Source organism: Auxenochlorella protothecoides, assembly GCF_000733215.1.
Source record: "Auxenochlorella protothecoides strain 0710 unplaced genomic scaffold scaffold85, whole genome shotgun sequence".
In the NCBI taxonomy this organism is placed as follows: domain Eukaryota; kingdom Viridiplantae; phylum Chlorophyta; class Trebouxiophyceae; order Chlorellales; family Chlorellaceae; genus Auxenochlorella; species Auxenochlorella protothecoides.
Window position 1 is genome coordinate 297,140 of NW_011934254.1, and position 25,278 is coordinate 322,417.

General features: G+C 63.3%; 9 protein-coding genes across 9 annotated transcripts in view; 3 read left to right on the top strand and 6 right to left on the bottom strand.

Annotated features, from left to right (window-relative positions):
* Positions 1-223: 223 nt before the first annotated feature.
* F751_6286 (UPF0361 protein yoqW) lies at positions 224-1,899 on the bottom strand (the record flags this gene model as incomplete). The annotated part of the gene is made up of 5 exons (XM_011400729.1): positions 224-758; positions 919-1,027; positions 1,154-1,446; positions 1,627-1,763; positions 1,861-1,899. The coding sequence occupies 5 exons, from the start codon at positions 1,897-1,899 to the stop codon at positions 224-226; spliced, it is 1,113 nt and encodes a 370-aa protein (XP_011399031.1).
* A 331-nt stretch (positions 1,900-2,230) lies between these two features.
* On the top strand, positions 2,231-4,434 carry F751_6287 (COBW domain-containing protein 1; the record flags this gene model as incomplete). The annotated part of the gene is made up of 7 exons (XM_011400730.1): positions 2,231-2,315; positions 2,514-2,779; positions 3,020-3,208; positions 3,384-3,497; positions 3,670-3,866; positions 4,035-4,107; positions 4,294-4,434. The coding sequence occupies 7 exons, from the start codon at positions 2,231-2,233 to the stop codon at positions 4,432-4,434; spliced, it is 1,065 nt and encodes a 354-aa protein (XP_011399032.1).
* Positions 4,435-4,865: 431 nt separating this feature from the next.
* F751_6288 (VAC14-like protein) lies at positions 4,866-8,325 on the bottom strand (the record flags this gene model as incomplete). Its single annotated transcript, XM_011400731.1, has 8 exons — positions 4,866-4,961; positions 5,181-5,354; positions 5,512-5,688; positions 5,936-6,316; positions 6,476-6,565; positions 6,750-7,715; positions 7,988-8,119; positions 8,260-8,325. The coding sequence occupies 8 exons, from the start codon at positions 8,323-8,325 to the stop codon at positions 4,866-4,868; spliced, it is 2,082 nt and encodes a 693-aa protein (XP_011399033.1).
* Positions 8,326-8,358: 33 nt separating this feature from the next.
* Positions 8,359-8,517, bottom strand: F751_6289 (hypothetical protein; the record flags this gene model as incomplete). The annotated part of the gene is made up of 1 exon (XM_011400732.1): positions 8,359-8,517. One exon carries the CDS (start codon positions 8,515-8,517, stop codon positions 8,359-8,361), a length of 159 nt encoding a protein of 52 aa, XP_011399034.1.
* Positions 8,518-8,735: 218 nt separating this feature from the next.
* F751_6290 (Vacuolar protein sorting/targeting protein 10) lies at positions 8,736-12,968 on the bottom strand (the record flags this gene model as incomplete). The annotated part of the gene is made up of 10 exons (XM_011400733.1): positions 8,736-9,016; positions 9,449-9,587; positions 9,813-10,475; positions 10,602-10,807; positions 11,060-11,326; positions 11,506-11,588; positions 11,841-11,932; positions 12,114-12,227; positions 12,418-12,507; positions 12,933-12,968. 10 exons carry the CDS (start codon positions 12,966-12,968, stop codon positions 8,736-8,738), a joined length of 1,971 nt encoding a protein of 656 aa, XP_011399035.1.
* A 677-nt stretch (positions 12,969-13,645) lies between these two features.
* F751_6291 (50S ribosomal protein L25) lies at positions 13,646-15,134 on the top strand (the record flags this gene model as incomplete). Its single annotated transcript, XM_011400734.1, has 7 exons — positions 13,646-13,679; positions 13,824-13,918; positions 13,985-14,071; positions 14,250-14,345; positions 14,465-14,566; positions 14,770-14,891; positions 15,026-15,134. The coding sequence occupies 7 exons, from the start codon at positions 13,646-13,648 to the stop codon at positions 15,132-15,134; spliced, it is 645 nt and encodes a 214-aa protein (XP_011399036.1).
* Positions 15,135-15,443: 309 nt separating this feature from the next.
* F751_6292 (JmjC domain-containing protein 7) lies at positions 15,444-17,085 on the bottom strand (the record flags this gene model as incomplete). Its single annotated transcript, XM_011400735.1, has 4 exons — positions 15,444-15,620; positions 15,852-16,015; positions 16,226-16,570; positions 16,992-17,085. The coding sequence occupies 4 exons, from the start codon at positions 17,083-17,085 to the stop codon at positions 15,444-15,446; spliced, it is 780 nt and encodes a 259-aa protein (XP_011399037.1).
* Positions 17,086-19,247: 2,162 nt separating this feature from the next.
* On the top strand, positions 19,248-23,899 carry F751_6293 (Transmembrane protein 115; the record flags this gene model as incomplete). The annotated part of the gene is made up of 12 exons (XM_011400736.1): positions 19,248-19,376; positions 19,573-19,881; positions 20,155-20,501; positions 21,557-21,696; positions 21,799-21,914; positions 22,082-22,273; positions 22,504-22,598; positions 22,718-22,781; positions 22,873-22,936; positions 23,203-23,357; positions 23,603-23,704; positions 23,789-23,899. The coding sequence occupies 12 exons, from the start codon at positions 19,248-19,250 to the stop codon at positions 23,897-23,899; spliced, it is 1,824 nt and encodes a 607-aa protein (XP_011399038.1).
* A 578-nt stretch (positions 23,900-24,477) lies between these two features.
* The window catches only part of F751_6294 (putative RNA polymerase II transcription factor B subunit 1-1), a gene marked incomplete at both ends in the record, with an annotated part of 4,187 nt that continues 3,386 nt past the window's right edge, over positions 24,478-25,278 (bottom strand). The window contains 2 exons of the mRNA XM_011400737.1: positions 24,478-24,594; positions 24,838-25,175. Of these exons, the coding sequence (XP_011399039.1) occupies positions 24,478-24,594; positions 24,838-25,175 (455 nt within the window). The remainder of the gene's footprint in view (positions 24,595-24,837; positions 25,176-25,278) is intronic.

The following is a 25,278-nucleotide window of genomic DNA, read 5'->3' on the forward strand; positions in this document are numbered from 1 at the left end:
CTGTTACATCCCTGATCGCAAACTGCGTCAAGTTAGGGGGCCACAAAATACAGGGTAGGGGTGCATGCCTTAAACAAGCGACAGCTGGCAGACACTTACGTAGGCTCTGAGTTTGTCAGCACAAACGAAATACAGATCGAACAAAGGCAACCGCTGGGTAAGCTGTCCATTCAAAATTGTTGGTCAGCGACCAGAAATTGTACGGAGGCAAAAGCTCTGCGCATCAGCTTTTCTTGGAAAAGAACTGTGTGATGGATGCCTGCTTCTCAGAGGGATCCGGACTGCTTAAAGCACCCATCCCTCCCTTCCCTGCTGGACTGGGCTTGGATTTAGGCTGAGGACTGGATTTAGGGGTTGGCTCCTCCACCACCTCCTCCTTCTCTATGGGATCTTGCCGGTCGCCCTGCCCCTTTGCGTCCTCGGCCGCCCCAACAGCATCGCTGGGTTTGGGAGACTCCTTCTTGATGGCTGGAGCTGGTGTCGCAGGTTGTGACCCCATCTGAGAGATCTGCTGGGAGCCCCTGGTCTCACCGACCTCGTCGCTGTTGCGTGCGAGCTTCCCTCCTGGAGTATCCTCAGGTGTGCTGTCAGTCTTCCTTTTCGCTCCACTCTTCTTCTCGAAGAACTGGGTGATGGTGGGCCGTTTCAGCTCGGCGCAGCACTCGGGGCCCTGGAGCTTGGGGCTGCCCATTTCTGGCGTCACGGGGTGCCACACCAGGTCCTCCCCAATGTAGGGACCACAGACCGCGCTCCACGTCCTGCAAGGGAGATTGGGGAGGAGTGGTATCATGGCTGAGAGACTGAGCCACGGCATGGGTGGGTAGCTTGGCGAAATACCTCCTCTGCTCTCAGCTTGCAAGATGACTTCGAAGAACCCTCCCACAGGACCCCAGCCCGCACATCCATCCACCCACCCACCCAGCTTTGGGGTCGCCGGGCCCATCGAGCAACCAGAGGTCTTGAGAATCCTTGGTGTCGAGGATGACTGGCATGCGGTCGTGCAGCCACCCCAGCCTGGGACCCGAGTCTGCCAGGTGTTGGTGGGGGAGTGATGGAGACCATGATCACAGGTGTGGCTCTGCAACCCTTGCCCAAACATCTCCACTCCACCCAAGCCTGTCACTCGTGCGCTCATGGTCCACACCGCACCCACCTGTGGTCAGGATGGTGTAGGTGCTCATGGGCCCCTCCTGTGCCTGCCAGGTGTCCCAAAGCCCCGCCATGACCATGGGCCTGCCCCCCTCAAAGTGCACGTAGTAGGGCTGTTTTGCGGACCGCACCTCTTTCTTCCACTCGTAGAAGCCCGCCACGGGGACGAGGCAGCGCTGACGGGAGAGGAGCCTCTGGAAGGTGGGCTTCTCCGCCAGGGTCTCGCTGCGGGCATTGAACATGCGCCAGAAGTCAGGCAGCTCGTCAGGCTTGGTGTAGGAGGGGACCAGGCCCCATCTGTGAAGCCGGTAAAGGTGGGCAGCTCATAAAAATAGTCGATGATTGGGGCGTGGGGCTTGACTGGCATCAAGGACAAGCTCTATGCAGTGATTACATGTCATGCCCAGACAATTGTGGTAAAGGCAGCAGTTCAACATGAAGCACATTACCCAGTTCAGTACACCACCAGCTGCTCACCGCATGGTGCATATCTCCCTCCCCATCCCCTGTGCCACGCGCACCACAGGTGAGCGCGTGGCACCTGGGGCGGCATTGTAACTGGGATTGAAGGCATTCTCGCCGGTCCATCGACTGGTGCCCGCCACTCGCACGATCTGTGGGTCAGGGAAGGGGAATAAGGGGGTAATTAAGTCTTGAACCACATCTTGACGCCGCTCCACGCTTGGTATGAGCTACATACGCCTTGTGTACCTCGTCACGACGCAGCGTGGTGTTGGTGCGTCCGCACATGCTTGATCAATTCATGGAGCGCAACGGGATGCGAACTTGCTGCGATGCAGCCCTGACGACATATACGCGATCAACTATCCCGCACACGGCCTTGCCATGGCACTGAAAGGGACATGTGCATGCCTGCTTGCAACAATGTCGATCTCGTGGTTCCGTCGTGGAATGGCGCGCTCTCCTTTCTTTCCTTTGGGGATTGCAGCTCTGAATCCCCGGGATTCCTAAGTCGGCGGAGCGGACCCTGACTCTTGGAGGCAATTTTCATCGCGCAATACTTGCTCCGAGACATCTCACTGTGGAAACAAAGCCAGTCGAAGAGCAACTGCACGTCATCATGCAGGACACGCGCACCCCAGTGACCATTATCACAGGCTTCCTGGGATCCGGGAAGACCACCCTGATTAACCACATCCTCACGAGTGAGCGGAGTACTTGCAGATTATGTTGGGCACAAAGAGGTTGGAATCTGGCAGGGGGTCGCCTGCAAGACGCGGTGGGGGCCTCGTGCACGTGACTCCTCGACGCTTCCTCCAGTCCCGGAGTGCTTCCGGGGCCGGTCCCATCCCCAACATCCCCAGAGCTGTTCACACACTCTGTCGTCCAATACTCCCCCAAAGGTGATCATGGGAGGAAAATCTGCATCATCGAGAATGAGTTCGGCGAGGTGAACATTGACAATGCGCTCGTCATCGACACCATTGAGGAGATCTTTGAGATGAACAATGGCTGCATCTGCTGCAACATCCGCGGGGATCTGGTTCGTGTGCTGGACAAGATCCGCAAGCGCAAGAACAAGTTTGATGCCATCTTCATAGAGACCACGGGCCTGGCCGACCCAGCACCCGTCGCTCACACCTTCTTCATGGACGATGGCATGAAGGAGGTGCGCTTGGGGCTGAGCGTATGGGCCTGGAAGTCGCCTGCTGAAGGGGATCGAATGGTATACTCTTGATACCTCCCACAGATCTGTTCCTCCCTCTGGATATGGAACCATTACCACCCCTTCCAGGATGGTTCACATCTCCTCAAGTACAATAGCTCGTTTACGTGCATAGCTCATTTCGCTATTCTGCCATTCCCTCGTCATTGCCAAACATACCAAGCTCCTCCCTCCTCACTGCAGTCATTCCGTGTGGATGCCATTGTCACCATGGTGGACTGCAAGCACGTGATGCTGGCAATCAATGACGACCGGCCCGTGGGCTGCCTGAATGAAGCAGAGCGGCAGCTTGCCTTTGCTGACAAGCTCATCCTGAATAAGGTCGACCTGGCAACCAAGGATGAGAAGAAGGAGGTGCTGGCGTGCATCAAGGTGGGTGGGTGATGGTTGCATGATTAGGCAAGTGGGCTCCTGGAGATTGACTGGATGGAGCTTTGCCTCATGGATGGAGGTCTTAGGACTACTGGAGCAGCACACATGCACGAGTCAGCCTCACACTTGTCTCACCATTGCTCATGCTGATTCCACCCTTCTCCCACCATCCCAGGGTGTGAACCCTGGGGTGGAGATCCTCGAGTGCGAGTATGCAAAGGTCGATGTGGAGAAAATTTTGGACGCCCGTGCCTTTGAGTTTGGGAAGACTCTCACCGCTGAGCTGGAGGTGAGCTGTCGAGCCGTGCCGGTGTCTTGCCGGGAAGCGTCGGGGTGGTAGGGGTTCTGCAGGTACTGGTGATTGCTGTTTTACTGCTCGAGGTCAAGCAAGGGCTTGTGACAGCTTGACACCCTAGCACTACCCCCATCCCTCCCCAATCCCCCAAATCCCTGCTGTGCAGGCCCGGGATGCCGCTGGCAGCGGGTCTGACGAGGAGGACCACGTGCATGACACGCGCGTCTCCTCGGTGGGAATCGTGCTGGACGGTGAGCTCGACACCGAAAAGTTCCAGGAGTGGCTGAGCAAGCTGCTTTCAGAGCACGGCCCCGACATCTTCAGGAGCAAGGGCATACTCGCCATGCACGGCACCGACGAGAAGTGAGTTGGCTGTTCAGAGGCAGCGGTTTGGCGATGCAGAGTCATGTGCACGGGGATGCTGAGGAGGCCGAGCCTTCCTGGTTTTCGGTCTGGAGGGGAGAAGCCCATCAAGGCCATCTAGCATTCCCCACAGATTGGATAAAACCCCTCCATTCCCCTGTGCCGCAGGCTTGTCTTTCACGGAGTGCACAGCATCTTGCAGTTTGGCAGCTCGGCCGAGGGCAACGTCAAGGCTTGGGAGGTGGGTGGAGAGCTCATCGTACAGTCTTGGCTCTATCGTTACCTGTGCGCAGATTGCCAGGATGCAGGCCAGCCGCCATCCGCTAACCACCCACCTGTCACAGTGCAAGGGCGGCCCACGAAGAGTACAGTCTGGCTAACCGCTGCCCCACCCTACCAAAACATAACCCCCCTGTGCCTCATGTAGGAAGATGAGCCCCGAGTGTGCCGCGCCGTGTTCATAGGCAAGAATCTGGACCGAGAGGCTCTGGACAAGGGCTTCAGGTCCTGCTTGGCTGTCGTGAAGCCCAGGAGCAAGGAGCCCAAGAGCAAGGAGCCCGAAGCATAGGCACACAGGGAGCGCACCCAGCGCAGCAGTCAACTGCTCGAGTACAGAGTTCGTGAGATGGCATCAGAGCGGCATGGCGCCACCATCATCACTATTCCTCAGTGTACATTGCCAGCGCGGCGCCTTCAGACCTGCTAATGTGCATCCCTCGCCCAGGCTAGCAGAAGTGGAAGTAACAATTGTTGAATGGCACGCATGTGTTCAGTTTGGTCGGGTGCTCTAGCGCAACCTGTGGGCTGCCCGGTCCGGGGTCAAAGTGGTGCTGCGTGGGCAAGAAAGAAGACGTTTCCCCCAAAGCACTATGAGGAGGATGCAAGCGCACGGCGATGGTGTGCTGGGGAGTAAATGACGGGGTGCGGGAGCAGTGCCTCTACATCGCTGCGGCCCGCCACGTCATCGCCGGTCCTCCTCAGTCAGAGACGAAGCCCACGTCACCAAGCATCCCTGGCCCGCGGGGAGAGCAGGGGCTGGGGCGCCGCGGCCGCCAGCTCCTGCTGCACCTCCCTGAAGAACGCGAGCAGGGCGTCCTCGTTCAGGGCCGAGGACGGCGCGCCGCCCCCCCCCTCCGCCACGCCCGCCGCCTTGCCCTTGCCGCTCGCCCGGCGCTGGAGGAAGGAGGTGCCGCCGCCCGGCGCAGCCGGCGCCTCGCGCCCGCCCTCTGGCCCGCCGGGCGGCAGCGCGGCCAGGCGGGTGGCCAGGGTGCGGAAGGCGTCCCCCTGCGGCAGCAGCATGAGTAGGCTGTGCACCGCGTGGAGGAGGGCGGGGTGCTGGGCAGGGGCCAGCAGGCGCAGGCGCAGCCCCGCAAAGGCCGGCGACTCGAGCAGGGACACCAGCTGGCAGGCCTCCACCATGGTCTCCAGGCGCAGGGCCACCGCGGGGGCGGCCAGGACCTCCAGCATGCTGCAGGCCAGGCCGTAGGCCTGACGAGGGAGTTGGGTGAGGGCAGGGCGAGGGTTCAGGGTCTTAAGAGGGCAAAGAGGGCAAAGGGGGCGTTGGGAGTTGGGAGGGACAGCAGTGCTTGGGGTGAGGGGGCGGCGACGCTATGCATGGGATGCCTACACGCGCCGGTCCCCGCACCACTTCCTCGCTTGCCTGGGCGAGGAAGGCCAGGGACAGGCAGGCGGCGCAGCTGCGGGACCAGGCGCGGAGCAGGGAGGAGAAGACAGAGGCGGCCTCCGGGTCATACAGCGCCTGGGCCAGCAGCGCGCGCACTCCCGCAAGGCTGGGGTTGACCAGGAGCAGCAGGTTGAGCGCCTGTGTGGGGCGTAGGTGTGGTGGGCGGGGTGAGAGGCAGTGCGGTGGGTCAGCGTGGGTCTGAGGCTTTCATCTCTTCATCTTGAGAAATGTTTTCCCCCATGCCCTGCTTTCGCCCCGCTGTCCACGCCTTTCCCTCCAGGCCCCTCTCACCCCCCACCGCCATGTCCCTCCCAAGCTGCACCCCTCCCTTTCTCGCACTTGCATTTCCTCCCCCCCTCCCCTCACCCCCCCCAAAACCAACAACCTGCACCAGCGCGGCGCCAAAAGCGGGGTCCGGATCCTCAGCCGCCAGGCTGCTGAGCTTGAGCAGGACCTGCAAGCCCCCCAGGCGCTCTGCCAGGGTCTGCACAATGAGCACGCCGCGGCGCTGCAGCAGCTTGGCCCCCGCCGGCCCGCGGAAGGCGTCGGCCACGCCCGCCAGCACGTCGTGGCTGTGCCCTGGGCGCAGTGCCACGTCGCCCAGCACCGCCAGCGCCTGCACCGCCACGGCCGCCGAGCTGGCGCCCAGGCTCTCCACCAGCGCGCGGAGGAGGGCGGGCAGCGCACCAAACACCTCGTGGAAGGAGCGGCGGAGGAGGGCGGGGAGCCACTGCAGCGCCGCAAGCTTGACCGCCTCGGAGCTGGACTCCAGCGCGCCCACCGTGGAGGCGAGCAGGGCGGGGGTGTCGATGGCCGGCGGAGGGGTTGGGGCCCCCGGGTCGCCGTCGGCGGAGGGCAGGGAGGGGGGCGGCGGCGCGCCAGCCGGGCTGCCGGCGCTGGAGGACAGCGCAGCGTCGCCGCCCACCGACGCGCCGCGCCTCCTCGTGCGCGTCGGAGCGGCCGGCGTCTCCCGCCCCACCGCCTCCAGCAGCAGCTGGTTCAGCGCGCGGGCGGCCTGTGGCGGGGGATGGAAGGGCGTTTTGGAGTCGTGGATGGGACCTGTGAAAGAAGATGCGCCCCAGAGGACGCCCAGAGGCACTGTTCCATGAGGCTCCACCCCGACGGCGAGAGACGAAGCAATTTCAGGACGACCCAGGGCCCCATTCCTATCCAGACCAATACACGACTGCGCTGCCCACCGCCAGGATCTCGGGGTTGGCGCTGCCCAGGCTGAGCAGGACCGCCTCCAGAATGACCGGGTACTGCTGGTGCAGGGGGTGCTGCGCCGGCGGCCGCCCGGGTGAGGCCGCGCCATTGGGGCCGGTACCGTCCTCAGCCGCCGCAGCTGCGGCGAGCGACGCGCGCTCTCGCAGCAGGAGGCCGTGCAGCCAGCGCAGAGCGGTGAGCGAAACCAGGGTGCCGCTGGAGGCCGACGCGGCGCGCAGCGGCGCGCCCAGCAGCAGGCCGGCGCCGCCGCTGCCGGCCTGCTCGCCGGCGCAGGCCCGCGTCAGCGCGGCGGCCATGACGGCCGCCACTCCCGCATCGACCTCGGGCCTGCGCCGCGCGGCGCCGCGACCGCCGCCGCCGCCGCCCAGCTCGTCGGCCTCCAGCTCGGCAAAGACGCGGGAGGCGGCGTGCGCAATCTCGGGGGTGGGATCGCCCAGCATGCCCAGCAGGCCGGGGAGGAGGTCGGGGAGGTGGCGCCCCAGGTCGCGCCCAGGCAGGCTGTCCAGCAGGCCCACCCACCCCAGCAGGAACTGGCGCTTGTGCGGGTCTTCCACCCCCAGGCAGGCCGCCAGCTGCGGCACAAAGGGCTCAAGCCGCCACTGCTCCGCCTCGGCCACGATGTCTTTGACTAGGTTGTTCAGGAAGGCCGCCGCGTTCTGCACCCCCGCGTCGGCGTCGGCGCAGACGCGAAAGAGCGCGTCGAACACGTCGGGGAAGGCGGCTAAGAAAGCGGCGCGCGTGGACTTGGCCACGTTGTACAGCGCCTCCAGTGCGTAATACCGCACACGCGCGTCGGGGTCGGTGAAGGAGGAGAGGATGGGCGGGACCAGGCGTGGCATCATGGCCTCCGCCACCACCTCGCCGTGCGCGCCGGGGGCGGAGGCCATGCCCACCGCCGAGGCGGCGAGGCACAGCAGGCCGCCCTTGCGCGCATTGGCCTGCGGGGGGCGGGGGGAGTGCAGGTGGATTTTCAGTGCAAGACTGTGTGCATGGAGCATGTCAGACATACAAGATACCACATGGCACTGAAATGGACGGACAGCATCGGCCGCACCGGCAGCAGCTGGGTGGTGGGGATTGAATTCAGACTTCGTCTGAAAACGTGGCATTGTCCTGCCCACGAACGCTGCCTGCAACCCTCTCCCACAATTGCATGATCTGGGGAAGCCGACCATCGCACATCTCCCCAACCTAAAAGTATCATGCGCACCTTGGCAGAGAGCGCATAGTTGATGGCCAGCGTGTCCAGCAGGTCAGCAATCCCCTCCCTGTCCCCAGCCACGGTCTGGGCCCGGACCATCTGCTCCACCTCCAGCGCCGCGACTTTACGACGATCATAGAACTGAGAGCGCGTAATGTGGGGCAGGGAAGCGTGAGGTGTGCTGGATATCGTCCAAAACGGTTGGATCTACGCAATCTGGCTGTGGCAGGACGCCGAACCACGAGGTGGCCACCCCACCCCACCCCACCCAGCCTCGCCACCTTATCGGCGATGTTCTTGGTGATGGCAGGGGGGAGCACTGCCATCCCGGCCTCTGTGCCGATCATGGCGTCGGCACTCTGGTCCTGACTGGGGGGCTGCTAGCCGAGCTCACGGAACGGCTCAGGGGGGTATCCTGGCCTGGCTAGCCTGTCTCTTCCCTCATCAGGCCTCCAACACACCCGCGATGGTGAATTTATAAGAACAAACAGGTTCACAGGCTGGAATCTGCACTCGAAAACGATGATGGGCATGCGCATGGTCTGGTGAGATCGATCAACGGGGCGGAGCGGGAGGGTGGAAGCCTGGGAGGTGCCACCGTTGCCTGCCCTCAGCCTCGCGTCCCTTTGCTTTCCCTGCACCCCCAAACATCCTCAAGGACTTGTCATATAATTACAGTGCATGCCCATGTGCGCCCTGTCAACTTGCAGGAGCACATCCGCGGCCATGCCAGACCCGCCCGCCCAAACCACGGCCATCACGGCCCATTGAACAAGGGGGGCGAGCGGTGGTCCTCCGGGTCCACGTCCAGCCGGTCCGACAGCGGCTCGAAGTAGGCCTCCCGCGCCGCGCCGCGGTGCGTCAGCTCCGCCCACTTGAAGCGCGCCCAGTCCCAGGCGCCGATCACGGCGTCGACCCCCGCCCAGAGGACCGAGGCGGCGACGCCCAGCGCGGGCGAGGCCCGCTCCGCCCACTCATTGCGCGCCGCCGGCGGTAGGCACTGCGTCCAGACCACACCGCCCACCACCGCCACAATGCCTGGTGGGGGAGAAAGGGGGGAAAGATTGATCAGGGCGTCGAGGGGTGGGGAAGGCCATGGATGAAGCGATTGCAGCACCTTGCCGACGGGAAAGATTGGGGGCACAGGTGGTCGATGGCATACGACCCCTTCCCCCCCCTTCTCCGACCCGGGGCTGACACTGTTCACTCCGCCCGCTGCCCGCCACAGCGGCGCTCACCTTTCCCTTCTCAGCTCCTCATTCGGCACCTTTCAAACAAGCAACCCCCCTTCTCCTCGAGCAAGGCCCTCCACCGAAAACTCCTTCTCACCCGTGATGAGCAGGACGAAGAAGAGGGTGTGCAGCCAGCCCCAGCGCCCGCCCCCGCCGCGGCGGGCGCAGCCGCCGCCCCTCCCCCCCCCCGCGCCGCCCTTCCCGTCCGTGTCCGGGATGACGGCGCGCGGGTCATCACACACGTCGCCGTGCACGAGGCGGAGGTGGGTGTGCGAAGCCTCGTACACGCCGTTGCCCCAGCGTTCGCAGGAGGCGGCCTCCAGCCCCGGCAGCGCCTCGCAGGAGGCGTTGCCGCCCCAGGAGCGCCGGAAGCCGTACTCGCACTCCGTGTCGTCGGCGGCGGTGCAGGCGCAGCGCTCCTCGCGTGGCGCGGGGGCGGCCCGCCCCGGCGGCGTGAAGCAGGCCGCGTCGGCGCGGCGCCGCGTCAGCGTCAGCCGACGGCCCAGCAGGCACGTGCCCGGCGCCGGCGCGGCCCAGTCCTCGTAGTCGGCGTCGGCGCAGGCGCGGAAGTCCGCTCCCAGCAGCCGGGCCAGGTCGATGACGAAGAGCTTGCCCGGCGGCGACACGCCGCCCTGGAAGGTGCAGTCCGGGTGCCGAGTCGTGCGCGTGCAGGCGCTGCCCTGGACCATGAACACGGTGCCGGCGGAGGCCGGGTCCACGCGGATGTTGGTCACCAGGATGGCCTCCGGCAGGTCCACCTCGTGCCAGCAGGCGCCGGCGTCGGTGGTGAAGCGCACCTTGGCGGTGGGGCCGTCGGAGGCGTGCCCCGCCGCCACCACCGCGTCCCCCCCCGCGCCGATCTCGTAGATGTAGGGCCGGTCCGCCACGTCCTGCCAGGTCAGCCCGCCGTCGCGCGAGGCCCAGGTGCAGGCCGCCGCCGCCGAGGGCTTGGTGTCCAGGTGCAGGCCGGTGTTGCCCGTGGCCAGCAGCAGGCCCGGCGCCGCCGCGGAGCTGTACAGGTTGGGGCGGGGCCCCGCCGGCGACGCCCACGACGTCGGCCCGTGCAGATGCAGGCTGCAGCGGTCGCGCAGCGCGCCGGCGGGGCAGGCGTCGCACTGCGCGTAGCGGAAGGAGGTGGGGAGGGGCAGGCGGGACCAGTCCGCGCCGCCGTTGCGCGTGGCCACCGTCTGGAGGTAGGCGCCGTAGTCGGCCACGGCGCCGGTGGCCACCGTCAACGGGTCCACGCGGTTGGCGATGAACATGCCCTGCGAGAGAGGGAGGGCGTGGTGTTTGCAGGGTTGGGGGCCCATATCAATCGGCCCCTCAACACCCCGGGGTCGCACACAACAACCGCCTCTGCTGCTCCCCTCCCCGTGCTCCATAAGGCTCACCGGCAGGCCCTCCACGCGCATGAAGTCGGCGAGGAAGTCGCGGCGGAAGACGTTGCGCAGGGACAGGGTGTGCATGGAGGCGTTGTAGGCCGGCGCGTAGGCGTCGGAGGTGGGCGAGTCGGAGGTGGGGCCCCGACTCCCCGGCTCGGCGTGGTCCGCCAGCACAAAGGCCGCCGCGCTGTCGTGGGTCTCCACCATGTTGTACCCTGGATGACGGTGGCGATTGAACAGAGGCTGGGTGAGGGATGGGGATGTGGAGGGGGGGAGGCAGCAGAGACAGGGTTCCACGCTTGTTCAGCGACTCGGCACAGCACTGCACTGCGACCCAACGGCTGTGCAGCGCAGGGGCATGCACGAGTTCCAGCGCTGCACGTGTGCACCCGTTCCCTTACGTTTGCCAAACCCATCACCCACGCACCCACGCAACCCCAAGTCCCCCCGTTCCCCGGGCCCCTCACCATCGTCCTCCAGGTTGCTGGGCAGGCAGACCTCAGTGAAGTCGTCGCCGTCCCAGTCCGAGACGTAGAGCGTGACGGTGCGCCCAGCCACGCTGCGGGACGGCACGCTGCGTGCCTTGCCGTCGGCGCCCAGCGGGCAGTCGGAGGGCACGGCCAGGAAGACCTTGGAGGCCACCACCTCGAACAGGTTGCCGCAGGGGACCATGCGCGCCACGGGGCTGACAAAGAAGTCGAGGCTGACCACGTAGTGTAGGTCCTTGTCCCAGCCTGGGGCGTCGGGGTGTCCGGGAATGCAGTTGGCGTACATGAGTGTCCTAGGCTGCCGCAGGCTTCGAGTCCTTCCGCGCAAGCCATCGATCCCAGCATTCAGCTGCGGGGGCGAGCGCACCCACGATCGTGCTCCTCGGAGTCAAATCTACAAACACCCTGCTCTTGCCAGCACTCACCAGGGTAGAGGCCCTTGGCGCCCGCATCCCCCGCAAAAACGGTGGCAAAGATGGCCTCGTCGGGGGTGGGCTTCCCCGCATACCTGCCAGGGGAGAGGTGAGCAGGGAGATGGTAGGATGTGAACGTCCACGGCGAGTGGTGAAGCCCTTGGAAAGTTAATTAAGCCATACACAGACTTGCTGGCATGATGGCCTGGCAGGCACCGCAGAGTACCACCACCCGATGGGGCACAAGGCCAGGCTGCAGGTCTCAGGCTCATCTACCGAGGTCAAAGATAGCCCCACACAGCAGAGCGGCAGGCAACACATCATCCAAAAGGAAAACCCCGGCTCACATTGGCATGCTGACTCCCCAGTCAAAGTCACGGAAGCTGGACACCCGCCCGCTTGCAGCCTCAGTCAGGTTACGCCAGGATGTTCCAAAGTCCTGCCATGCAACAGATGGATGGCTTGAGATTAGCCCTTTAAAATCACTGGGCATAAAGGGCTTTGCATAGAGGCAGGTGGGAGGGCAAGCACCTCCTCCATTACCATGCAATGCCTCCCACCCCCCTCCCCAATGGGTCAACTTAAGGATGAATGTCTTGCTCCCCAAACGACCACTGCACCTGTGTCAGGTATAGATCGTATCCGCAGGCGGAGCTCCGCATGTACCAGGAGCAGCTGGGGCGGCGTGTCTTGGCCAGAATCCACTCAGGCTGCTTGGGGTGGAACAGGATCTCCTGCGGCACGAGAGGGCCAGGAATCGAGAGATAAAGAGTTCGAAGTCTGTCCCTGAGGCAAGATGAGTGTGCTCACGAACCTCGCCTGCCTGTAGGCTGACCATGTGCCGCATGTTGCTCCAAACCCTGCGAAAGATGGTGCCTCGACCCCGCCTCACGGCTCACCTTCCCCCACCCCCAACCACCATACCTGGTCGAATCCGGTCGTATTCCCAGGGGTGCCGATGGCCTTGAACGTCTTGCCACCGTCCCTGGAGGTGAAGTGGAAGTGGGCCCTGCCCTGCAGGAGAATGTGCTGGCCGAGTGCCGGCGACACCAGCACATTTGTGATGCCAAAGTACGGCGACACCTTGCCTGGCACCAAGTCTATTTGAGAGGGAGGGGAGAGGTTGGATGGCACGCTGAGACATTGAGATGTCGTGCTAAGACTGTCTACGCAAGGTTTGCCATGCCAGCCAAGACTATGCCAGGGATAATCCCCCGCGACCTGAAACTCCACCCGCAGCCCAGCCACTTCAAATCAGGTGCAACTCCTCACCACAACCCCACTCCCATCGTGCCTGTCAGCATTGGGGTTATGTCGCGCCAGGCCTCAGCCCTGCCAGGCTCCTCAGACCGCCACAGGGGACCCCCCAGGAAGCCCCCGCTGTCCTGCGTGACTGCATACACGTGAGGCTGGCCCCCCTCAGTGGAATTTACCCACACAAGGTCCAGAATTTGGGTGTCCAGCGTGATGGGCATCAAGGAGCCGGAGGTTGGGTACTTCTTCGGCTGGCATGCGCCCAGCCCTGACTGGGCGCTGCTCCCAAGCAGGCCAGCTGCGGTGGCAGCTGCGTGATCCCCGGCGCATGCCCCTCCCTCGCATGTGCCGATGACCGAGGAGGGAAGGAGGAGGAGGGACAGCGCGAGCACCAGACGCGCCCCCTGCTCGAGGCGACGAGCCCGCGCCATGCACTGCACCGTCGAGATCGCTTCGTGGGTCTCCGGTCGCGCAGGTGTGACCAGAGATTCAGGTGGATCGAACCCGCGACGCTGGTCAAGCGTAGCTTTTTTATGATATGTAGGGTCCCGCCGGACCTCGCTCGTGCAGGGTCGTGATCCCGCGCATGCTGCACACAACCCTTTCAGACGAGGGCCTGTGGTACCGGCAAGCCAGCGAGGACCCGGTACTGGGCGCGAGGTGATTGCCGTGCGGGGTGAATTAGCACGGACTGATTAATCGAAGAGAAAAAGCAGGAGCATAAAACATTCGGTATACAAGGCGTAAGCCATTCTTAGCGCACCTGTGCCATCTGCCCTGGGACACCCTTGCCTTGTTGAGTCACGGTAGCACCGCGTGGCGAGCCGGGGCCAGCACTGATGGCTCGTCGGGCGCTGGGACGAGCCTGGTCGCTATATATTTCATCTCCTGCAGCAGAATGCTCGATATCAGGGAGTACAGGGTGCCAGTCAGTGCGATACAGCACCGCGGTGGAAGCCAAGGGTGAGTATTGTGTCTGCGTGATTTTCATTTTTGCATCCACCCAATACGGGGGTGCTCAACCTCAGAGATAGGAGCATTACCGGTGATCATTACGTGTGTCATTCTGTGCTCAGGTCTGACGCAGCTGAAGGCTTTCCTGCGTGAGGATTCTGGAAAGAAGATCAGCAAAACCATCCGCAAGGTGGAGTTCGTGTGCCTCTGCAACGCAGTATCATTTCATTTTTGGCATTCTCCATACAATGCCAATATACCACTCGATGTATCGTCTTTGCAGGGGGGAAGAGTGCCCGGGGTCGTGTTTTCCCTGCCACAAGAGCAAGAGCTCCTGGTATCATTTGCCGCCAAGGACATCGAGACACAGGTGCTTTTTATTGGTAGCGAATGCCTGGCGATGATAAATTCTGGTTGCTGATTCGTTCTAGCGGTGTTCCATTTGGATTGATTGCATTGCCTAGCATGCATCTGGACTGCGTTGCTTGATTTGTTGAAGCAGTATGCCCCATGTTTTGCTCCTTCTCCTCCCCACCCTCTTCCACCAGCTGCTGCGTCTGGGCCGGACGGGGTGGGGCTGCCACATCTTTGACGTGGCAGTGATGAATGGCGATGGCAAGAAGATGACACACTACCCAGCAGTGGTGAGAGGGTGGCTTGGGAGGGCCACATGGGCAACGAGATACTCAAGTAGCACGTGATAGGTTTACATCTTGCACATCCATCTGCCGAATCCCAATCAACCCCCCCCTGCCGCAAACAGGGCCGGCAAGTCCACATTACAGCCGACACGGATGTGGTGGAGAATGTCACCCTCATCCACTGTCCTCCGGATCGGCATGTGAAGGTCGCAGTACCCATCCAGGTGGGAGCATGTGTGTGGGGCCGGCGCGAATGTGACTTGCCTCATTGCCCTGCTGCGAGGAATGCCTCTCCTCTTTCGCTGGGCTGGGCTGCTTGGGATCAGGCAGCAGATGGGGAGCACTGCAGGTGTTATCCTGCCACCCATGTCGCACCCTGCATTGCGACGGCTACCATTGACCTCAGGCTGCCCCTGCCTCTCCCCAGATCTTTGGGGAGGAGGTCTGCCCGGGGCTGAAGGCGGGGGGGCGCATCAACCATATCTCGAGGAAGGTCCGAGTGCTGGCGCGGGGCGACTCCATCCCGGAAAGCTTTGAGCTGAATGTCAGGTGGGTGTGGCGGCACCTGTTGTCGTTGGGTCGGCGGGTCTACCAACTGAGTAGGCTGCTGTGGCGCCGAACGACACTCCCACCACAAAGCAGCATGACCACCGCCCATGCCACCCTGTCCCTGTCGCCTGCAGCGCCTTGAATGTGGGGGACAAGCTGCACTTCTCCGATCTTGTCATCCCGGAGAACGTCAAGCTGCTCGAGGATGTGGCTGCCCCCGCCCTCAAGATCATGAGGAAGTAGGCCGGGGCCGGACACTGGATCATGCCCACCCATCCAGGGACCCAATAGGCGCCCGGGAGCGACCCCTTTGCCGGCGAATGGGCCCTCGCCAGACGCCCAATGACCCTGCCGGCCCTGCTCTGGGCGTGGCACCCTTGCCTGCGTCCCTCGCAGCCCCCGCCATCGCTTCCCTGGCAGGTCATTATGACCCTCTGAACCATCCTGCTGCGGTTTGTGGCTGGGCAGTGCTGCATGTTCCAGGCAGCACCTTCACATGACAGGCTGCTGGTCAGGAGGCATACATCCAGGCCCCAGGCTTCCCAGCATCAATCACGCCTCCGACAGGCCCGCCAGCACCGCCAGGCTTTCCACGGCGGTGGCCGCCGCCACGCCCGCGCCCCAGTGCCGGTCGTGCCAGTAGTTGACCGCGATGGTGTCCGGGGACTGCTCCACCGCGTGCCACCACCCGGCGGGCAGGTACAGTGTCTCCCCCGGCCCCACCTCCACCTCCAGCGGCGGTGGCAGGAAGGGGTCGGCGAAGTGCCCAGGGGCATCAGAATGTGCCCCAGGGGCGCCGGGTCCGGGAGCCTCCGCTGCTCGCGACACCACTGCTTTGATACCTGCTTCTCCCCGCCCAGTCCCCGGCGGGGTAACCGAGGACCACGCCGTCGCCTCGCCGGTGGGTCGCAGCTCCAGGCCGGCCTGGGGCCCGGGGCCCGCCGCCTCCCAGCGGTGCACCTCGGCGCGTCGCACGGCCATGCGCCAGCCGTCGGCGGGGGCCAGGAGGTGGAAGCGCTTGGCCCCATTCACCACCACGTACATGTTCTCGTAGGGATCGCGGTGCCACGAGGTGACAGACCGCTCGTCGCCCACCCAGAGGTTGACGGCCTCCGGCTGGTTGCCTGGTGGAGTGGTGTGTTTGATATGGGGGGAGAGGATAGTCAGCCATGGGCGCCGGCAGCAGTACTGCGGAATTGTTCGTGCCGGAGGCACGCTACACGGAGGTTGTGCCAAGCTCGGCGGCTGCCTCACGCACGCCCCAAAGGTCCCAGGGTGCATTCCAAGGACAGAATTGCACGCAGCACACCACCCCCGCCGGGCCCATGCCTCACCAAAGGCTTCGGATGCCCAGCCCAGCTCCGGGGCGACGTCAACCAGGAGCTGCGGCGCCTCGACCGAGAGCGAGGAGTTCTGGTACTGCAGGTATGGCACGGGCGAGGCGCCGTCCCTCCTCCTCAAGCACTGGTAAAAGGTCGCAACGTCCACCTTGCTCTCCATCGGGAGGGCAAACACAGGGTTGCCCGTGTCAGGATCCAGGGCGCTGCCATCTGGTCCCGGGACCAAGGCGTCCGCCCGGCCATTGGGGGTGGTCGCCATGGTCAGTGGGGTGGGACCCAGTGCTCTGATCAGGTACTCTTCATTCCAAAGCGCCAAGGCAGGCCACTCACTCACGGCCCCTGCAGGAAAGTCATGAGTGGCAGCTCAATTGCCGTGTCAATGGGGGGTGCTTGAGCACCAAAGTCTGAGGGCTAGTGCAAATCAATGAGATTGGGGGGTTCACACTGCTCCATAAAGCATTTCACCCATGCCACCCATATTCTCCAGCATCAAGCCTTACCCCTGACCAGCACAGGGCGATTGGGGCCTACATACTCCCTGCAAAACTGCAGGGCGCTGGGAGGGTGCTCCAGCATGGGAACTGAACTCCCCACATCAAGCTCTGCACAAGATGAGGGGGTAGATAGTACTTGGAGGACCGTTGTGACCTGTTCAATGGGAGCAGCTTAGACGGAACAAAGTGACCAGTGCACTACAGACAGTGAAGGGATACAGGCCAGCACGCTGCATACCCACCACCTTCAGCACACACTGCCTCACCACGAGCATCGAGGGACAGCTGTCGCAAGACCGACACAAGCTCCTCCTTAGAGATGGATGTTGCACGGACATTGCCATACAGAGTGTTCTCCATCACGGAGTGCGGGATCCCGGACGTGCATGTGCATGAGCAGCCTCCAATCGACTACCTACACATGGCACCGTTGAAATGCGAAGCCAATCTTATAAAGGCTTCGAATAATATTATATATAAACAAACTAACTAATAGGTTTCTGAAAATGGTGGATCGAGCCTCATTTCACTAGTACTAGTGAGAGTTCGTAGACGTTGCGCTTCGGCGGCAAGGAAGTTTGGATCAATTGACCAAGTGTTGCATGCCTTGCAATTTTTAAGAGCCCGATTCTGGTTATTCTAGGAATTACATCATGACACATGACAAGTTGGGGCACTGTTCAGCATACACGGTTGTGGCATGGGTCTGTGTGAGGAGTGCCGCCGAGGTTTCCCAATCCCTCCCAGGCGCGATTCGGTCAGTCAGAATTCATCAGACCGTTGGCTAGCTTCTGACGGGCCGCCGCATTCACCTGCTCAACATCAGCCGCTGTGATGACATAATCAGCCCCCTTGGTCTGGGTGAGGTCGCTGAAGCCAGCCCTGTTGATGTCAGGATGAGGACGAATTGTTAACTGGGCGCTGTCTGGGAGAGGATCCCTGCCTGGGTGAAAGGTGTGCGCTATGGATGCATACGAGGAAGACCAGCATATGCCAAGCAGGTGGACGACATGCCACCGCTGCAAGTTCCCATCCGTATCTCTTCCCTTTGTCATGCCCACACATCAATCATTCCACTCCTCGCTCAAACTCCTACATGATTGCGTCGGTGAACTGCCTGAACCCTGCAGCAAAGTCCCGCTGCTGGGAGGCTGGGAGGGCACTCAAAGCATCTGCGCACTCTGCGTCCACGGAGCTTCCGCACAGGCGCTCGCGCTCGGTTATGGCTGCGGCGATCTCCTGCAGCCTCACCACGCCTTCACTCGCATCATTGTCCTCATTGAGAGCAGCAAGACGTCCGTACGTACTCGAATGCCCCTCCTTGCTGCCTGAGAATTCGCCGGTGCTCTTCCCCTCCTCATCAGCGGGTTGCCAGAGCTCGCCTGCCCGCCGCCACGTCAGATGCTCTGGGATCAGGTCCATCGACCCTGACTCCGGATCGCAAGATCCCAGACTTACCATCGCATCTGCAGCAGGTGTCGGGGTGACAGGATGGAAAGATGTTGATTGCGGGAGGACTGGACGTGATCCTGCCACTGAGGTCGAATCATTGAGAGCGGCTGATGTGGTCCTTGACAGTCACTCACGTTCGGAAGGGAACCAGGCAAATGAATGTACTTCATCATCGAATCCGTCCTCGCTGCTGGCTTCATATCTGTTCATTGGAGGGTTGAGGAGCAGGTGGTGCTTGCAGCGTGCTTCAATCTTTCATTTGAGTAGCAAACTGTTGCAAAACCCAGAATTCACGTCCCTTATACCAATCAAAGCCTTCAAACCGCGCCTGAGGGTGTGCACAGGTCCAGCCGTGCCGTGTTGTATCTCAGATCCTACACTCTCCACCGTGGCTGGCCACCACTGCACGGACAGCAAATCGAATCAGTGTTGGTCTGAGCCAAGGGACAAGTGGTGAGCGTGTCCTCAGAAACCATCCTCTCGCACCTTCAACTTGGGATCACTGTCCTCTTCTGAGTCTATTTGCCAAAGCACCTCGATCCTGGTGCCCACATCCAGCCGAATGGCATCGCTGGGAGCTGGCGAGAGTCTGGACCTTGAGGCCCACGGCAGGGCTGGGGATGCAGGCTCCGTCATGCGAGGGGATGTTGGACAGAGGTACGTCCCCTTTGATACTTGCTAATAGTCTCAAGTGACGCAGCAACAGTGAATCCGTCGAGTGTGAGACGAAAGTTGAATGTGATCTTGCGGGGCGAGACAGCTGGCGACGCGCGCGATTTGGTCGCCAGGGGCTCTCTCGGAAGGGGGCCGACATGATACGAAGCACCGTCTCCAAACCTGTCCATCCGCTGATCACAAGCTTCGACGCATGTGAAGGACCTGATCTGCCTACATCCAGCAGGCAAGGCGCGATCTCGGAGACTTCTCCGCTGGACCCTCTGGAAAAGTATCGTCAGGATTCGAAAGGGGCGTTCACCATCGATCGCGCCTCGGAAGCCCCCGCAAGGCTACCGTTTTGAGGCTTCGACCGTGATTACCGGGCAACCAATTGACCGTCCAGAGCTGACAGCATGCGGGCGCGGCTGGAAGCTGCGGCAGGCTCGGTCCCCCCTGTCACTCGGGGCTTGATCGGCACCCTGATATCCGGCTACCTCATACAGCTCATCTTCCCAGCCGCCAAAACGCACCTGGGCCTTGTGGTGGGACGCTTCTTGGTGTCTCCCTGGACCATCGTCACGTCCGGTCTCCTGGTCGACTCCAGCATAGAGGCAAGGCGGGGTGGGTGGATATCATCGGCAGGTGCTCAAGGATGCGTGCAAAGGACGCCTGGTTCCACCCCCTCCCCTCTATCCCATCCCTAATTCTGGTCACCACTCCATTTCTCCATGCCACCAGCTCCTGACGAGCCTCGCCGCGGCTGCCGTGCTCGGCCGAGCCGTCGAGGGCCAGCTGGGCGGGCGGGAGACCCTCGTGACCCTGTGCAGCGCCTTGGTCGGCGCCAGCCTGTGTGCCTGGGTCTGGGTCACAGCCACCTTTGCCGTGGCGGTGTCCACCTCCAGCACGGCCGCCGCGCGGGCGGGGGACGCCCTGTACGACCCCATCCTCGGCTTCCACGGCGCAACGGCCGCGCTGCTGGTGGCCCTCAAGCAGGTGGTCCCGGAGAATGAGGTCACGCTCTTCTCCCACTTCTCCTTCCGCTTCAAGGTCCGTTTGTCGCATTCTGCGACGTGTCGCGCTGGGGTGGTGCGCTCCGGCGGGGGATGTGCTTGGGACCGGGGGTGTGACACCTCCGTCAGGGCAAACAAGCCCTGGGAGGCCTTGGCATTGTTGGAGGTTGAGGGTACGGAAGCCAAGGGGCAAGCCCCTACCAGTCCTACCTCTCACCGGAAACAAGCAATGCCGGTGCCTGTTGGGCCGCCAAGCTGAGGCTACGTCCCGGGCATGCCACCCTGGCCCCACCCGCCACCCTCCCCGCAGTATCTGCCGAGCCTGTTCGTGCTGGTGGCCGCGGTGTTCGGCGTGCTGACGGGGCGCACGCTGCGCACGCTGCCCTTTGTCGTCGGCGGCACCCTCGCCTCCTGGGCCTACCTGCGCTTTGTGCAGCCCCAGGCCGGCTCGGGCCGCGGCACGCCGGGCGCCGACTTCTCGTTCGCCTCCTTCTTCCCCGAGCCTGTTGCGCCCCTGGCTGAGCAGCTCGCGGTCCTCTGCTCGCGCCTGACCGGCCTGCGTGCTGCGGAGCGCAGCGTGCCGAGTGTGGGGTCAGGACTCGGCTTGGGAGGGGCGGTGCTGCCGGGCACGGGAGCGGCCGACGCCGCACGACGAAGGTGCGAGGGAGGAGGGGGGTGGGAAAGGATGGAAGGAATTTTGTGGCAAGTGTGCGGCAGAGCAAACGCAGTGCCGGTGCGGTGACGGGAGGGCAACGGCTGCGCATGCCGACTGGAGCTGGCCATGCAATCCAACTTGCCTCATCCCTGGGCCCCATTATCCCCAGGGAGAGAGGACAGCGGGCCCTGGAGGAGAGGCTTGGACTGGCAGAGGAGGCAGGTCTGCCGCGGGGGCCCACACGCGGCGCCTCTGCCACCTCCCTGCATCAGGGTTCCGTGGAACTCCAGGGTGACGTGCAGAAGGAGATCACTGTGGCATGAGGGCCCTTGTGATACCATGCAAATTTGTGGGTGCGAGACTGCACGCTCTCGTGCGGAGCATCAGTTAGAGCAGAGAAGTTGGGGGAAAGTCCAGCACAGCCTGGGCTGGCGATATCAAAGCCTTGCAGGGTACAAGAGAATGGGCGCGATGGACCGCGAGACACCCATGGCACGAGCCTGCATGGCTCTGGCATGCTTATCATTTATCAATCCGCGTCTGAAACCCCGCTGCAGTTGTATACATGATTCATCGCAAGGTGTTCCATATCTATCTCACTCACCGCTAGACGCTCGTCGGATCATTTAGCCCTTGCCAGCTTATGCCCACAGCCTGGCATGGAAGAACATTGATGCCGGCATACAATCAAGCCCTCATCGACCCAGCGGTGATCTAGGACCTCTTAACAAGGACCTGAACATGTCATCGACACCGCAGCCGAGCACATTCTTCTCTCCGTGGGAGCCACCCCCACCTTTTGCCCACCCTCCACCCGATCCCGCCCTCGCTCAACGAATAGTCAAGCTCGTCGAATTTGCAGTCAGAAATGGTGGGTTTGGGATGATATGCAATCGTTACATTGTCGTAAGAGACTACGGTCGACACTGACGAGACTGGAGCCACCGTGCCAGCATGCATCCCTGCGAGAGCACACCTGGAGCCCTTTCCCAGGACTTCAGCCTCGTCCTACGGCTTCATCCCCTGTACCCCAACAAATCTCCCTATAAGGTCCAAGCTTTGTGGACCTGGCTCGTCAGAAGCAGGCTGGCAACCCAGAGTACGGCTTCCTGACTGGTGGTGACGGAGCGGCATTTTTCACCTGGCGACTCTTTGCGGCCGTCAACCACCTCCCGGCCGATCAGCCCCTTGCTGCCGGTCAGCATGCAGCACCGGCAGCTCCTGCAGCGCCTCAGCCTGGCGCTGTGGGCGCTGTATCTAGCAGTGCCAGCCCCGCCCTGCCCCCGGAGGTGGCATCAGGATGGGCGCAGGTCCTGGCTGCGCTCTCCGGGTCGCATACCTCCATCCGTGCCAGCCAGGAGTGGTTCATGGCGTGCCGGCAGCACGCCCAGGGCATGGCGGAGATGATGCTGCAGGTGGGGTATGGTGGGGTTGGGGGGCTGATGATTCTGGAGACCCCGACCGGCTCGCGCCGAGCCAAGGGTATGTCTGCAGATGCAAGGGCGGCCGCTGGTATGCTGGGTTGCACAAAATGATTTGCCCCGCGCTCAATGCCTCCATGCATGCCACAACAAGTGCGCAGGCATCCAAGGCCACACAGGAAGCTGCCAAGCAGCTGCACCTCCTGTACCTCGCGAACGACGTCCTGTTCAAGGCGCTGCCCTCCCGCCCCACCGGCTCCACGCCCGAGGCCGACGCCGTCGCCGAGGCCTTTTGTCCCCGGCTGGGCACCATGCTACGGCATGCCTTCCTGGCAGGCGGCCAGACAGACGAGGTGGGTGGTCCTCCAACCCTCGCGGGGTGGGGTTTGAGGTGGGGTGTCAGCGCTTGCAAAATCAAGAGCAGCGTGAGGTGTGGGTGGACGCCCGCTGGAATCCTTGGAGCATAGCCTGGCCATCCTGCCGGTGTGACTTCTCGAAGGTTCTTAGATCTGAGTTGTTCCCTGGCCTTTAATGGCATTGAGGTCACTCACGCTTCTTCCAGCCACTCACACTCAATGCACAGGCCCAGGCCCCCCTGCTCAAGATGGTCAACCACTGGGCTGAGAAGCGCATCTACAGCCAGGCCACGATAGAAAGGATGACCATGGAGCTGCTGGGGTTGGTACCCGAGCCGGGCCCGGCCGCCGCAGCGCCCTCCCCGGCCGCCGCACCCGCCCCTGCCGGCTCCGCCCCGCAGCCCACCGTGCCCTGGGCCAACCGCCCACCGGTCCCACCAGGGCTGCCGCCAATGGCCGCACAGCCACCGGCGCCTGGGTATCTGGGCGCCCACCCCCCGCCCATGTGGGCAGCAGAGGCGGCGGCCCCGGCGCATCACCCCATCGTGCCCTGGGGCCACGCCGGGGCGGCCCCTGCAGCGCATGTTCCTCCGCAGGTGCAGGCGGCGCCGCTGGCGGAGCCGGAGCCGCCTGGGTTTGACCCCATGTCCTTCCCGCCAGGTCAGCCCACGTGCAGGAAGTCAGGGTTTTTGTGTGGGGTCATTCAAGCATCCAAATGTACTTTGCTTGGGCGCATGGCTCCCATGTACTCCGCTGCTGGTTGTTCTCTACCCGACGGTCTGTTGGGATGCTGGTGCAGCCCACAGCTGTCTTGGAGTTCAACTTGGTTTTGTCTGGGCCACCAAGCCAAGAGGCACTGGAAAGCCTCCAGATCCTCGACTCGTCGTATGCTGTGCCCGGACTCTTCCCCCATCGGAACCATGCAGGCTTGATACCCAAACTGGTGGAGGAGAGCCTGAAGGTTGACCCGCCCTACTCCCCGCTCACCATCCGGGCGGTCAGCGAGGCCGGGGTGCCGCCGCCGCCCCAGGTGGATGTGTACCTGTCCGCCCGCCTGGACAAGTTCTACGCCCAGATTGCGGTGAGTACAAGAGTGGTGGTCAATTATGTGGTCGAGGCACAGGGCGCACCCGCGCCAGGCTGTAGGATGGCCATGTTGAATCACAGACAACCTCCTGGCTGAGGCTGTAGACGGGCTCCCGCTTGCATCAGAGACCTCTGTGAGCGATGGTTCAGCACCCCAGAGACAGACGCCCCTCAGTGTTCTGGCCCCCAAGCCGCTGCACCTCGCCATCACCAAACCCCCCATCTGCCCATGTCCTGCAGGATTACCGGCCCAGCATGCAATTTGTGGACCTGGAGACGGAGCCGCCCCGGCGGCGGACCTTTGTGGACCGAGGGACAGAGGAAAGGGTGCACCGGACCACGGTGGAGCCCTTTGACGACGGGTCGGGCCCCCGGGGCTCCCGCGGCAGCGGCGGGGCCCAGGGGCTGGGCTACGGCACCGCGGAGCCTGCAGAGCCGTCCGAGCAGAAGGTGGACGTCTTCAACAAGTATCGCAGCATGCTGTCCGGTGCCTACTTTGAGCAGATCCACCGCTCCCTGGCCAAGAGGGGGGGCTGAGGGAGCCTTGGATTGCCCGTAATACAACGCACAGAGCCTGGGCATGATAGCGAAGAGCATGGGAGGGAGGGGGAGGGTTGGTGTGACGGGCCAGGAGTGATCAACACGTGAGTAACATAAGTGGCCCCCGTGCAATGTGCTGGATCTTCCAGCGGCATCACTCAACGTTCAGGCGATGGTCGAAATTGGAAAAAACTAAAAGTTAGGATGGCAGGGACCTATTCTACCACTAAACCAACTGCGCTGGTTGGGAGGGTAGTCATGGGATTGACTGCGCAATCCGGGAATCGAACCCGGGTCTGGTCCGCATCTGCTAAGCCGTTGTTGAATGTCAGCCCAATCTCACTGTATATGATTTGGAGTCTCGAAGTTCAATGTACATCGGGGGGGCGCAGGCCGTGCCGTCTTGGTCCTGCAATGGCGCGGGCTCCTGATTGGCGATCGATACCGTGACTATCCCTTACATCATGATCGCGATGCTTATTACCGATCGACACGGCGTCCGTGTTGACCCACCCATTGTCGGACTGAGCAGTAACCACCAAGGGGGCAGCCATCCATGGCCAGGGTCCTCCGCTCTATGCCCGCACCGCCTTCCCCAGGACAATGGAGGCAGCCACCTCTTCCTTGTGCCGCGCCACGGCGGCCTGGATGCCCTCCTCGCACGGCTGGAGCAGCACCCCCGCGTACACGTGCTCGATCGTCCCCGGCGCGACGGCCGCGTGCGCCCGCAGCCGCGCCCGCTGCGCCTCCAGCGCGCCGACCAGCCGCCCGGCACGCGCCTCGCGCGCCGCGCGCTCCGCCTCCGCGGCCGCCCCCGCCGCCGGCGCGGCCCAGGGCAGCGCGCCCCAGAAGTGGCGCAGCAGCTCGTCGGTGCGCAGGGCCTCGTCGCGCAGCAGGCCCAGCAGGCCGGGGGGCAGCGCCGCGTCGGCGCGCACGCCGTGCACACCCGCCGCCAGTGCGCCGAAGCGCGCCGCCAGCCCCGCGTCGGTGCCGGCGGACAGCTCCTCCAGCACAGCGCGGGCGAGCGCGGGGTCGCAGGGGCAGAGGGGGAGCGCGGTGGGGTCAATGGACCGTAGCACGGCCGACAGCGGGGTGGGGGTGTGGTCGCCGGGATCGCGCAGGGTGCTCATGGGCTCGGACTCCGGAGTGGCGGCCCCGTCGACCGCCGGCGCGCCGGCGCGGTAGTACGCCGCCGGGTCGCGGATGTTGAGCGGGATGCCGGGAGCCTGCCAGGACGACGCAGAAGAGAAACGAGTTATGTATGGGAGGCAGGCTCTGCGCACAGGCTGGGGTGGTTGTAAGGAGGGTGCTGGCGGGCCAGGCAGATGCCCTGCAGCCTGGATAGGGCAACGTCCCACCTCCCTCTCCTCTCTTCC